This window comes from Morone saxatilis, unplaced genomic scaffold (genome assembly GCF_004916995.1).
Source record: "Morone saxatilis isolate NCDOM2014 unplaced genomic scaffold, NCSU_SB_2.0 Contig6, whole genome shotgun sequence".
NCBI classification, from domain to species: Eukaryota; Metazoa; Chordata; class Actinopteri; family Moronidae; genus Morone; species Morone saxatilis.
The window spans coordinates 9,393,195-9,404,675 of record NW_023340206.1 but is presented as its reverse complement, the minus strand read 5'-3'; the positions used below and the strand labels follow the sequence as shown (position 1 = coordinate 9,404,675).

General features: G+C 39.5%; 1 protein-coding gene across 1 annotated transcript; it reads right to left on the bottom strand.

Annotated features, from left to right (window-relative positions):
- On the bottom strand, positions 1 to 7,892 carry LOC118339800 (sodium/potassium-transporting ATPase subunit alpha-1; the record flags this gene model as incomplete). Its single annotated transcript, XM_035677564.1, is given in 10 exon segments — positions 1 to 17; positions 121 to 389; positions 691 to 808; positions 1,227 to 1,361; positions 1,633 to 1,746; positions 1,854 to 1,955; positions 2,126 to 2,227; positions 3,623 to 3,682; positions 7,165 to 7,281; positions 7,713 to 7,892. Coding segments are annotated over 10 exon segments (1,046 nt in total), but the record flags the coding sequence as incomplete, so codon positions are not given.
- Positions 7,893 to 11,481: the final 3,589 nt, after the last annotated feature.

Genomic DNA, 11,481 nt, shown 5'->3' with positions numbered 1-11,481 from the left:
GTCAGGGTCAGACACACCTAGAGACAGAAATTAAGTGTTTATAACTATTATATCTTCAATGTTTGCATCAATGAAATTAAGAAATAAAGACGTGGGCAGAAATTCTGGACCACAACTCACAGTGACAGTGGCCAGGAGACCTTCTGGCACGTTGGCGACAATGATACCGATGAGGAAGATGACGGCCTCCAGCCACCCATATCCAAGGATGAGTGAGAGGACGAAGAAGGAAACACCCAGGAAGACAGCAACACCGGTGATGATGTGAATAAAGTGCTCGATCTCGACAGCGATGGGAGTTTTGCCGCCCTCCAGACTGGAAGCCAGGGTGGCGATACGACCCATGACTGTATGATCTCCAGTGTTGATGACGACTCCTCTTGCAGTACCTGGATAGAGCACAACATTTTATGAGTAATAAGTTAAAAAAGTGGTGTGAAAATAAAATATTCTTCAGATGAATGAATGAATGATAGGAGTCTTCCACCATTTAAATGTGATCTTTAACTTGTGAAGACAAGTTTGGTAAATTCTCACTTCTCTTCAGCTCTTTTGTAACTTTTCTACTTTAAACAATCTTTTCGTGTGTAATTTCCTTTTTAATTTGGGCTTAAATTCAATCTAATTAAATCTGTACATAAATAACTTTGACCCTGTAAATTCTGTGTTATATATTTGTTAGTTCTCTACCTTCAACACAGTTGGTGGAGAAGAAAACAATGTTTCTAGTTTCCAGGGGGTTGTCGTTGGAGAAGTCTGGAGTACGAGTCTGGGGCTCGGACTCGCCGGTCAGAGAGGAGTTGTCCACCTGAAAGACAAAAAGTAAAGCAAGAATGAAATACCAAAGATGTCCAGAGAGTTGATAATGACATGCTGTTTACTAGACAAAAGTGGGAAAATAGAAGTTGGCGCTTTTGGGTCTAAATAACAATAAAACTAAGAAACAAACTTTTGAACTGATTCTGATCTTTGAGTCAGTAACGAGAAACCTTTTCAGAAAGTGATTAAGAGGAAGTAAACTGATGCTTAATAAACCACATCTGTCAACATAAGGGTTTTTTTCCAGCATATTAAGCAACTTTAAGCATGACTTACTGACGGTGTACGGTGTGAGTAAATCATGATTTCTTTTGTCTTACTTGACCAATATTAATGCTCAAAAACTAATAATGAATAAATTGCACACTGGATCACAAGTTAGCTTAACAATAAGCAAAGGTACGGACCTTGCAGCCGCTGGCAGAAACGATTCTCAGATCAGCTGGGATCCTGTCTCCACCTTTCACTTCTATCAAATCTCCGACCACCACCTCCTCAGCGTTGATGCTCTTCTTCTCACCATCACGAACGACCAGGGCTTGCTACGAGACCAAAGGTTAAATACATGTTTTTATTTCTGAACAGAGGAATTACACTTCTTGAATAGGTTTTGCTTTTATTTCCAGCAGCAAGAAACCAGGTCATAAATGGAAAGAATGTGTCAACACGGCTGTATTACCGGTGAAGTAATATTGGTCCTTAGCATTGTGCAACATGTTCTATTATTTGTGTCTCAAATTTGATACAAGCTTTTCAATGACACTATTTTCTGTTGAAGAAAATTGTGAATTGAGCAGGTCAAGAAAGAATCACCTGTGGGACCAGGTTCTTGAAGGAGTCCATGATCTTGGAGCTCTTGGCTTCTTGGTAGTAGGAGAAGCAACCAGTGATGATGACGACAGCGGAAAGCACAACACCCAGGTACAACTACAGTAAGAGGGGAAAGACTATAAGTCAGTTCATCTTTGGCAGTATTAATTATTTTAATTCACGGTTACAATTTACATTTTAAACGCCAACAAAGACCTCCTTACGTTATCGTTGGCAGGTTCGTCTTCTGATGCAGCCTGGATACCGTAAGCGAGGAAGCAGAGGATAGCACCAATCCACAGCAGCATGGAGAAACCACCAAACAGCTGGAAATAGGATAAAACAACATTCAAGTTTCAAGATGTTACTGGTTTTACTGGCTACAAGGAGTTCATTTGCGTTTCTAAAATTTTAATATGCAAAATAGGTTTGTGTTTTGCATAGAAAATGTTGCCCTCCCCCGACTGTGAATTTCAGCCCTGGAGGTAACTTTTACCTGTTTACAGAACTTGACCCATTCAGGTGTTGTGGGAGGAGGTGTGAGGGCATTTGGGCCATCACGGTCTAGGATCTCTTTTGCTCTGGCGTTGGAAAGACCCTAAAAAGAGACACAAAGAAGAAAGGTTCATACTTCCCCACAACAGCCTGGCAGATTGACAGAAAAAAGAGATAGCGTTGTCTTTGTCCTCGTTTACTGGAGGGAAACACTTTGATGAACAAGCCAGAGCGGAGCAGAGTGTTTCCGGCTGAACTGCTTTATTTTGTACACAGGTACACCGCTATTACCTCAGGAGCTGATGGATTAAAGTTTGGTTGAAATGAAAACAAAGAAAAACCACATGCACAGGAAGAAAGACCTCAGTAATCTTATAATTACTGCTTCCCGTTTTTACAATTCTGTGGAAAGAGCGATAACAGGAGACAGGACAATGAGGTTGTATTTCTATTATTAGTTACAATGAGAACTTCAACGAGGTCAGGGTCACATTTTCTTACAGTGTAAAAAAAAATGGAGAAGATTTAAGAGTGTCTCTTTGGAAGGTACCAGGAGTGTTTTTCCAAGTCTTTGTTTGGGGATTTCAGATAATCAGCATCAGTCAAGCATTTGGATAGTATGTGTGTCCTCAGCTTGATGAAGACCACGGCCCAAACATTAAAAGTACATTTTGTGCAGCAGCACAGTTTCCCCTCCCTTTTTTTATAAATTAACATTTTAAAGGATCAGTTCACACAAATCACAAGATTTTTCTCTGTAGTTGTATATGGCCATGCAGATAGTTTATGTTATATTTATGAGTTTTTTAGATATATGTCTCAGATTCATATGGTGCTCAGTGCATTTACAAATTAGAGCATGTGCTGTTGGTTGTCTATTTTATGAGATCATAAAACAAATCAGAGGGATCATAAAAAAAAAATTTTCTTTTCATTTTATAGCTTTCTTTCTTCAAAAGAAACAAACTCAGATGAACAGATTACTCTTCTCATAACTCAGGTCCACATTAAGATATATGGGGTCACAAGTAAAGACCACTTTATCTTGAGGTGCCGTAAACCAAAAAGATGTTGCTTTCTAATTTTAAGTGTCATATTGCAGATCAATAACATACAATTTACTTTCATTGTATTGTGGTGGAGACCAAAATCTCAAAAACTTGAAGAATAAAACCAAAACTATCTGCTTGGCCAGACACCCGATGGAAAAAAATGTTAATTGTAGTCTGGTTAAACCCACCCTTTAAAATCATTTTCCCACATGAGTGAGAATAAGTTAGTAAATTGTCTTTGCACTACTCTTATACACTACAAATAGTGGATAAATAAGTGCATCTATGTAATGCTTTGTGCTTTTGACCTCTGGTCTTATCTGCCTCTGTGAAATTGTCAGCAGCTGGTACAACAACCCAGCGTGTTACTATCACTCTGATAGGCTTATAATGGCTCACACACACATACATTCAAAAACAAACACTCACTAATGCTGCATGCTCACCCTGCTTAGATCGGTTCCGTATTTTCGGTGAAGTTCATCCAAGGTTAACTTGTGATCATCCTATAGAGAGAAAGGGAGAGAAAGATTGAGAGAAATTGAAAACAAGCCAAAATCCCTGCCTATTTTCAGAACCACAGATATTATCTCGTTTGAGGATTAAAACATGTGCGATGATGTCCTCCAGAGAGACACAGGGAACATAAAGATGACAAGGCAAAAGCAGCCATCTGATCAGGATTATGGATGAATGCCAGTCCATACAATGTGATTTTGAGATTAGTCAAAGCAGACATTCAAGTAAAACTACAGTCTGCTGATGACTGAAAACTTGCAGCCAAACACAAGGGCTGAGCCACCGTGAGCTCTGGGACGTATGGACTCATCCAAACAGTCCGTTTGCTGCGAGTAAACAGTCCACCCAGCAGAATCAATGTCACCCAACTGATACACCAACGTTTGTTCCCAAGAGTAATGCTCATGTGCTTGACATTTTCCCCCAAGAAGGGAGACCCCCCCTTTCACACTTACGGCATCAGTGTCATCAAAATGAATTTGGTGGTTGATTCGATCATTTAAGTTTTGTTTTCATGTAACATTTGATCATAATTCTTTAAAAAAAAAGTTTCATCTAGTAACAACTTCTTTATTTTTAAATGAAAGCGCGGGGGAAATACAAGTAAAAGTGGATCTGCAAATAAACAACTAGAGAAGCTGGTGTGTTCATGCGCCTACACTGTGTTTTTTTTTAATAACGCCTACAGCGAGTGAATGAATAGAGATTCTTCCAATGCAATCTGCAATAATATCTGACCTTTCCTTTCATTTTTTTAATACTGCAAAAGAACAAATCTTTATTCAAAATGCAATAAAGTGAAACATCCCAACACTGGTTTCTGTGGTGGTTCACTGACCTCACATATGTAAGAATATCTTGTTGTGATTGAAATGGTGCAGAATTTTTTTGAGCGGTAATAGTTTTTTCCTCAGTAATTACTTCCATGAAATAAAAGCACAGCTAGCTACACCCTGATGAAATTCGATGAGTCAACCATTATATGCATGGAAAGTATGTCATGTTCTAGCACCCTGCTTGTATTCATTATTATTACATGGGCCTGTTTTGGTTATGGTTTTTACATGGTTATTTGTTAAAAACACAGACTCCCTCAAATGTCCAATAAGAGATGCAGCTTTGTTCTCAGCCACTGTTAGCTCACAATGAATGGATGATTGACAGAATGAATGAATAAACAAATGGAGCATCAGTTCACACCACCCAGTGACAGTGTCTCATTATATTATGTTTATGTTTGTTTTAACCTTTTAATGTTTGGAGTATATAAGTCCTGTATGCAATTACACATTTACATAATAGTAATGTGACCACTGAAAATGAAGTCCTAGGCCATTAACGGATTAAGTGAGTCCCTTTATATTTATGTGCTGGTGGAGAAAATAGGTGTAATTGCCCGATTCTGCCTGGCATGCCATAATTTTTTTTGTTCCATGCCAAATGTGCCATGGATAATGTTTATATATGTCGCAAACTACTACTGTTGCTTTTGAAGTCCCGCAGAGGAAATTTCCTCACAAGCTTTGACTTTAACTCCGGCTCCAATCACACACATTTGGATAATGTGTGGATGGTCAAACACACACTACTGGACTTGTTTAAGAAATCAAATTGAACATGATTCTATATTTAGCATTTACTGTTGGACTTTGTCACATTTCATCAAATCACCAGCTCCTTTATGTTGCTATGGGAGCAATTTCCATTGTCTTTAGCTGGACTTTGATGCCTCAGTTAATAATATGAGTGCAATAATCATTAACATGTCAGCTTCATTTGTTCCACAGAGACCAATCTACACCCTCGCAACAGTTTTACTACTGCCCAATATACTGCTATTAATTAATTATTGTTTAAATATGAAACCTGAGGATGATCAGTACATGACACTTAATCACTGCTGTCCTTTTTGTGCTCTCAAAGTCAAACTTATCTTGGAAATAAAGCACTTCTAGCATTTGGGAGACACATTAAAGGCAGCGCCTGTTTTTAATTGCAGTAAATGATATGCTAAGTTGGAGAAGTTACTGCCGACTGGCGATACGGTTGCTATGGCACTGAGATGTCCTTCAGTGGCGGCAGGACTTTGAGATCTAGTTAAGACATACAGAGGACAATAATCATTAATATGTCACCTAGATGGGATTTTTATTAGCCAGTCGCGCTTTGACCTGGTGGGTGACATTGAGCAGAAAAACTGCAGTAATTAAACAATTAGTTATAAAACTGGCAACAAGCCATACCTTTTATATTATATTGTAATAATAGTTTTTGAGAAGTTACTTCAGAAACACATGACATCAATCTACTTTACATGATGACCTTGTGAAAGTCAAAGACCAGTTTAGTTGATAATATACCTTACAGAAAAATTACAGAAACTTAGTATTATTAAAAATTAGTATTATGATATTATCAAATCATCAGCAGGACATTTTAACCTGCCATGGTCACTAATGTCTATTTAGTGCTTTGAAATTAACTGCTTAATGACCTTGTGAAGGACACTATTTTGCGGAAGGTAAAACGCACTTTCCAAGAACAAATTTAGAAATTTTCATAAGAAGGAATAATTTAAGTCGACACCTTTAATAAATGTATTTATGCCTATTAAATGCCACAATTGTTCCTATAAACACAAAGGCAGTGTTGTGAAATCGTTCACAAGACCTTTTCAATGACTTTGGGATGAACCGAATGCAAGAGCGGCTCACTGACCTTGGGAAATGACCTCAGCCGGCGACAGTTTGAGAAAAAGCTGACACCCATGGAAATTGGGCAAATGCTCTACACAGGAAATTTAAACCTCCATGCATGAAACTTTACAACTTTGTAAATGTCTATGCATCTAAACTTGTTGAGTGCAGTGATAACCAACCACCCATAATCTGAGAGTTTGAAAGGAAGTTAGAAGCAAAATAATATATGTTTACTGGCTATGGGAAAAAGCTATGCTTCATATGTTTTGAGAAACTGAGGACAATAATGACAACAGAGACTCTCACCAAACATTTTAGCGCTGAACACCAATCTAGATAAGCGTGACTTAGAAGTTAAGTATAACTGTGATCTCCTTAAACACATGTGACAGTACATACAGCCGTGTAAGTAGCAATCTTTATGAAACATGGGGCAGACAGCTACATCTCATGTGACCAGCCGTGAGGTCAAAGCGGAGGTTTGCCTCAGCCGTGACTGTATCATTCCTGTGACCAATGGTAGTGACTGACCAAGGGTGTTAACAGGGCCTGAATAAGACTGTAATTTAGTATGAGGCAAACTATGTGCATGTGAGGACATGGTTATTAAGTTCAAGAAGGTCATTCTGTTTCACACCTGTTCCTTTGTGTAGATTAAGGTGGGTTTTTGATTTACAAAGTCACTTTTGAGTGTATTGCCATATTGAAACTGCCTCAATCAAGTAATTAAGATAATACTAGACTGGTTTTACTTTTGTTTGTGTACTCACCAGGTCAACTTCTTTCTTCAGCTCAGCCATATCCTTTTCCGATTTACCTTTCTTCCCTTTACGTTTCTTCTCTTTGCCATCTGAAGTTGCCGCCAGCTTGTACTCCTCTTTCCCTCTCTGGGTTGAAGAAAATGAGACAAAATGAGCTTATGAATAAGACTTAGCACAAGTGGGAATATTGCTCTGAAGTTTCCTCTTTTGTTGCATAAGCAAGAGCAGAAAGCAGTGTCAGTTTGTTCAAACTTGCTGTAAAACGTGTGTTAATCATTGTTAGAAGGATTGTGGAGTATTCTCATAAAAATCTCTAATTTGAAAAGTCTGAAGCGTTCCCACAACTGTAGAATAAAAACTGTACACTCGCACCACAGATTTCGAAACTAAGGTACAAAGTACTTTAGGCAATCCACAACTGTCAAGCTTAACCAATAACTTGTGACTGAAACTTGGTCTGTGCTCAAAACTGAAAGACATAACTGGTCAAATCTTAACCTAATTCTAAAGACTCTTAGAAACAAGGCCAAAACATGTGACAAAGTTCCAATACTTACTCCCAGCCCCATGGTTGCAGTGTAAGTCTGAGAACAGTCAATCCAATTGTCTTTTTAAATTGCAGCGTTCCTACTCCGCCTCTCTCTCTCTCTCACACACACTCTCTCTCTCCCAACCCTGTTGCTTCCTGTGTCTTCCGCACTCCCCAGAGCAAAGAAGATAGACTGCTTCAAGTCAGCAAACCACCTTTATACCCACCTGCCCCGAGAGGCGGGGCTTGAGGGAGGGGAGATAGAGAGGGGTGAAACTGGACAGGTGAGTAGTAGTGTTGGGGAGGGGAAGGGGGGTTACTGGAGGAGGGAGGCATTGGTGGAGGAGGAGTGCGGGACAAAGAGGAGGGGTAAACCTTGCTCAACTTCCCTGTTCTCACCGCTTCCCTTCTCCTTATTTTACTCTTTACTCATTTACTCTCTCTCCTCAATCCTTTCCACTTAGCTTAATTTCGACCTTTACTTGCAACGGGTAGGCGGTTCGGACAACCAAACGCCCATGCCCTTCAGTGAATCCCTGTGCGTACTGTCTCTGTGTGCTCAGTTTACAGTACAAACAGGAATGAACAGAAAATAGGCAAGATAGTAATAGTGAATGAGAGACATGGAGATAAAGGCAGAGCTAAAAAGGTGAAAGTCCAGTTCTGCAGGTGACTGATTGCCCAAAGCTAAACGAGGCATTTAAATAACAAAAACTTAAGTCAAGTCATTTTGACTTAAGTCGAGAAGCTGATTAAAATTGCTTGACTCTTTTCCCATTCGGGAGAAAGAGATTGAACAAAACTATTGCTCAGTGGAAAGATAACAAGTGGAATGCAAAGGGAGGAATACACTGAGCCTTTAGCTTTCTCTCTCTGTCTGAGGTCAATGTGCCCTGAAATAAAAGCACCTTGCAATTGATTCTGAAGTCCTTTCACCTCAACAAAAGTCAAAAGACCAGGACTGGAATGTCTTTCACAATGCTAAACCATTGTGTTTAGCATAGATTCACATGAGGGAGCTCAAAAATGTCCTTGGGCAACTGCCTGCTGCTCCCATACCGCGGCAAAAGGATTAACATACGTTAATCATCCTGAGAAAAACAGGAAAATCCCATTTGAGACCCAATTTGTGCCGAAATCTCTAAGTGTTTAGGTGAGATTTAGGTTTCTCGTTCAAACTTGGGCAAAGATCAGCTGATACTAAACCAGGATATGAACTCAAATACTTATTTAATTGGTTCAGCTGATACACTAACAGGAACCAAAAGATTTGCAGCCCCGCCTTAATGTTCCTGTGGTTAGCAGAAATCTAAAGCAAAGCCATAAAGTTTAACTGGCTGGGATTTAAATGAATGATTGAGCCAGCTAATGCCCCTAAAATACACAAAGTCTTTGAACAGACAAAGTTATTTCTCAACTGGTCATCAAGCTGGTACAGAACAGCTAAATGGAAAAACATTATGACGTGTATATCTGAGCAGAATATGCACTGGACAAAAGCTTTCCAAATCTCGGTTCAGTCACAATGTCATCACAGATCTATGGCGGCCACCTTAGCTGCGCAAAGGACACTAATGACCCTGAAGTCTTGAGGAAACAAAGCAGGGCTCTTCCTGTTCATTGTAACTCGCAGGGAGGAGGAGGGGTTGTCCTTGTTGGCTGGCTGGTTTGGGGGTTGTTCAATGTGTTTGTAGTAAACTTCTGACTGTTTATAGTCACTAGACTATGCAGGGAGGAGGGGGACGTTATAATACAGAGATAGAGAGGAGAGAGAGGAGTGAAGGGGAAGAGAGCGAAAGCAGGGGGAAGATTGTAAAATTGCAGGGGGGAGGAGAATAAGAATTTTGTGAAAGACAATGAAAACGGTAAATAATAGACTAGACATAGAGTCTCCTCTGGTCTGGTATTGTTCTAGATGTTGTATAATGAATATAGCTCATTTGGTTGCTGCTTTAGCGGCATACAGGCCAAGAGAACCTGCCATGGCAGCGGAGCCTGCAGAGGGTACTGAACTCAATTTGTCCCAAATCTATTCACAAGGATGAAATAGATCCGGGAGAAAGAGAAAGGTGATGTAAGACACAAAGAAATTGAGAAAGGTTGAGAAAACCCTTAAGGGGACAGTTCAACCTAAAATAAAATAAAACCCATTTCTGCTCTAACTCACAGTGCTGTATATATTCACACAGATAATGGCTGTAGCTCGCCACAGTATAATAGAACCCAGTGGAAATTGGCTTGTGGTGCAGTTACTCATGATAATCTGCTGTAAATCGTTGGGATGCTAACAAACAACATGTGCTTCACAGCACATCATGTCAACAGGGGTGGGTGTGCATACTTTTAGTACCTGTCTCTTCAGCTTGACACTGACATATGACCACACCTTCTATTCAAACACATTTGCACAAACACATTGAGAATTTTTGTTTACACGCTCTCTTGCAGGATTTGTACTTGAGTACTTGAGTAGTTTAAGTCTTTGGGAAAACGACCTCCCACGGCGCATTGATGTCAACCATGCACGAATAAAACCGAAACAGCAAACCATGATTGAGACTAAGTGGCTCCCTCAGAGTTTTATGCTGCTAATGGGGGTTTCAGCTCCATAATTAATGCAGTCTAGGTTCTTGTTTAACCCCAAACAATGCTCTGCCAGCATGGGAGCTGTAGACGTAAAAAACATGGCCTTTGGAATGTCATTGTAGAACCAGGAGTAATAGTACTATTATTAGGGGAAACATATTAGTAGCAGGTGATATAGGATAAGCATTATTTAAAAACCATATTAGAAGTAGATATGATGCAACTAGTGTTGTTTTACGTCTTCTTTATGTACTACATAGCTAATGTTTTGTGTCAGAAAAGAGAGGCATTATATATAGGTTTAAAAATAAATGTTTCACTTCACTGCATGTTGCCCTTGTGGTACTCAAACTGTCTTGAACTTTGTTCCTAGTGTGACGTAGAGGCATTTTAAAATTCCACCTGTGTCTTACAACTGTTACTATTTGATAAAAATCCAGCACTGATTGACACAGAGAAGAGGAGAGAGTCAGACACAGAGAGGGGAGGAGGGTAAATAGAGCCAAAGACAGTCACCATCTATCTAAACAGATAAGTGATGATTCCAACACGACTGAGATTGTATTTACACCCCGATACTGCCAAGCTGTCTAAAGTTTATTAGGCAAAAATATAAATGTTTGTCTACTGAGCTCGCTTGCCTTATGTTGCAATACTGCCACAGTGCCACTCAGTTACCATTATCAATGAACATTTTGCATTGGGCTTACAAGGTATGGGGAAATATATGTCATTAGGACACTGTAGAGCCAAGCTGAGCTTTATGATACTTAAAACTGGCCTTGAATAAAAGCCAAGAATTTACCTTTTAAAATTATACCAAACATGTTATAGCAAGTTATGTTCAAGTGTTTAACATCCAATTTATATTGGTGGCTGGTTAAATTCATGAGCTGAATGTAGTAACAAAACTGCCACGTCAAGTTTGTTGTTGATGGATCTGTCATTCTGTAATGAATCTCCTCAGAAACTCACTACACTACAAATAAAACCGATTTAAGGCCAAATACAGCCAAGATACACAGTGGGGAGCTTTTTTCACTGCCAGCGACCCTTTCTTCGGAGTTTGTTGATAGAGATTCTGATTGGTGTGCAGCCGTCTCAGAATCATGCGTATAAAGGTTACGTGTATAGGACGTAATCAGACAAATAATGCTTTTCTCTTTTTCATGCACGGTGACCTTTTCCTTTGGCATTTGCATGGTAACTTT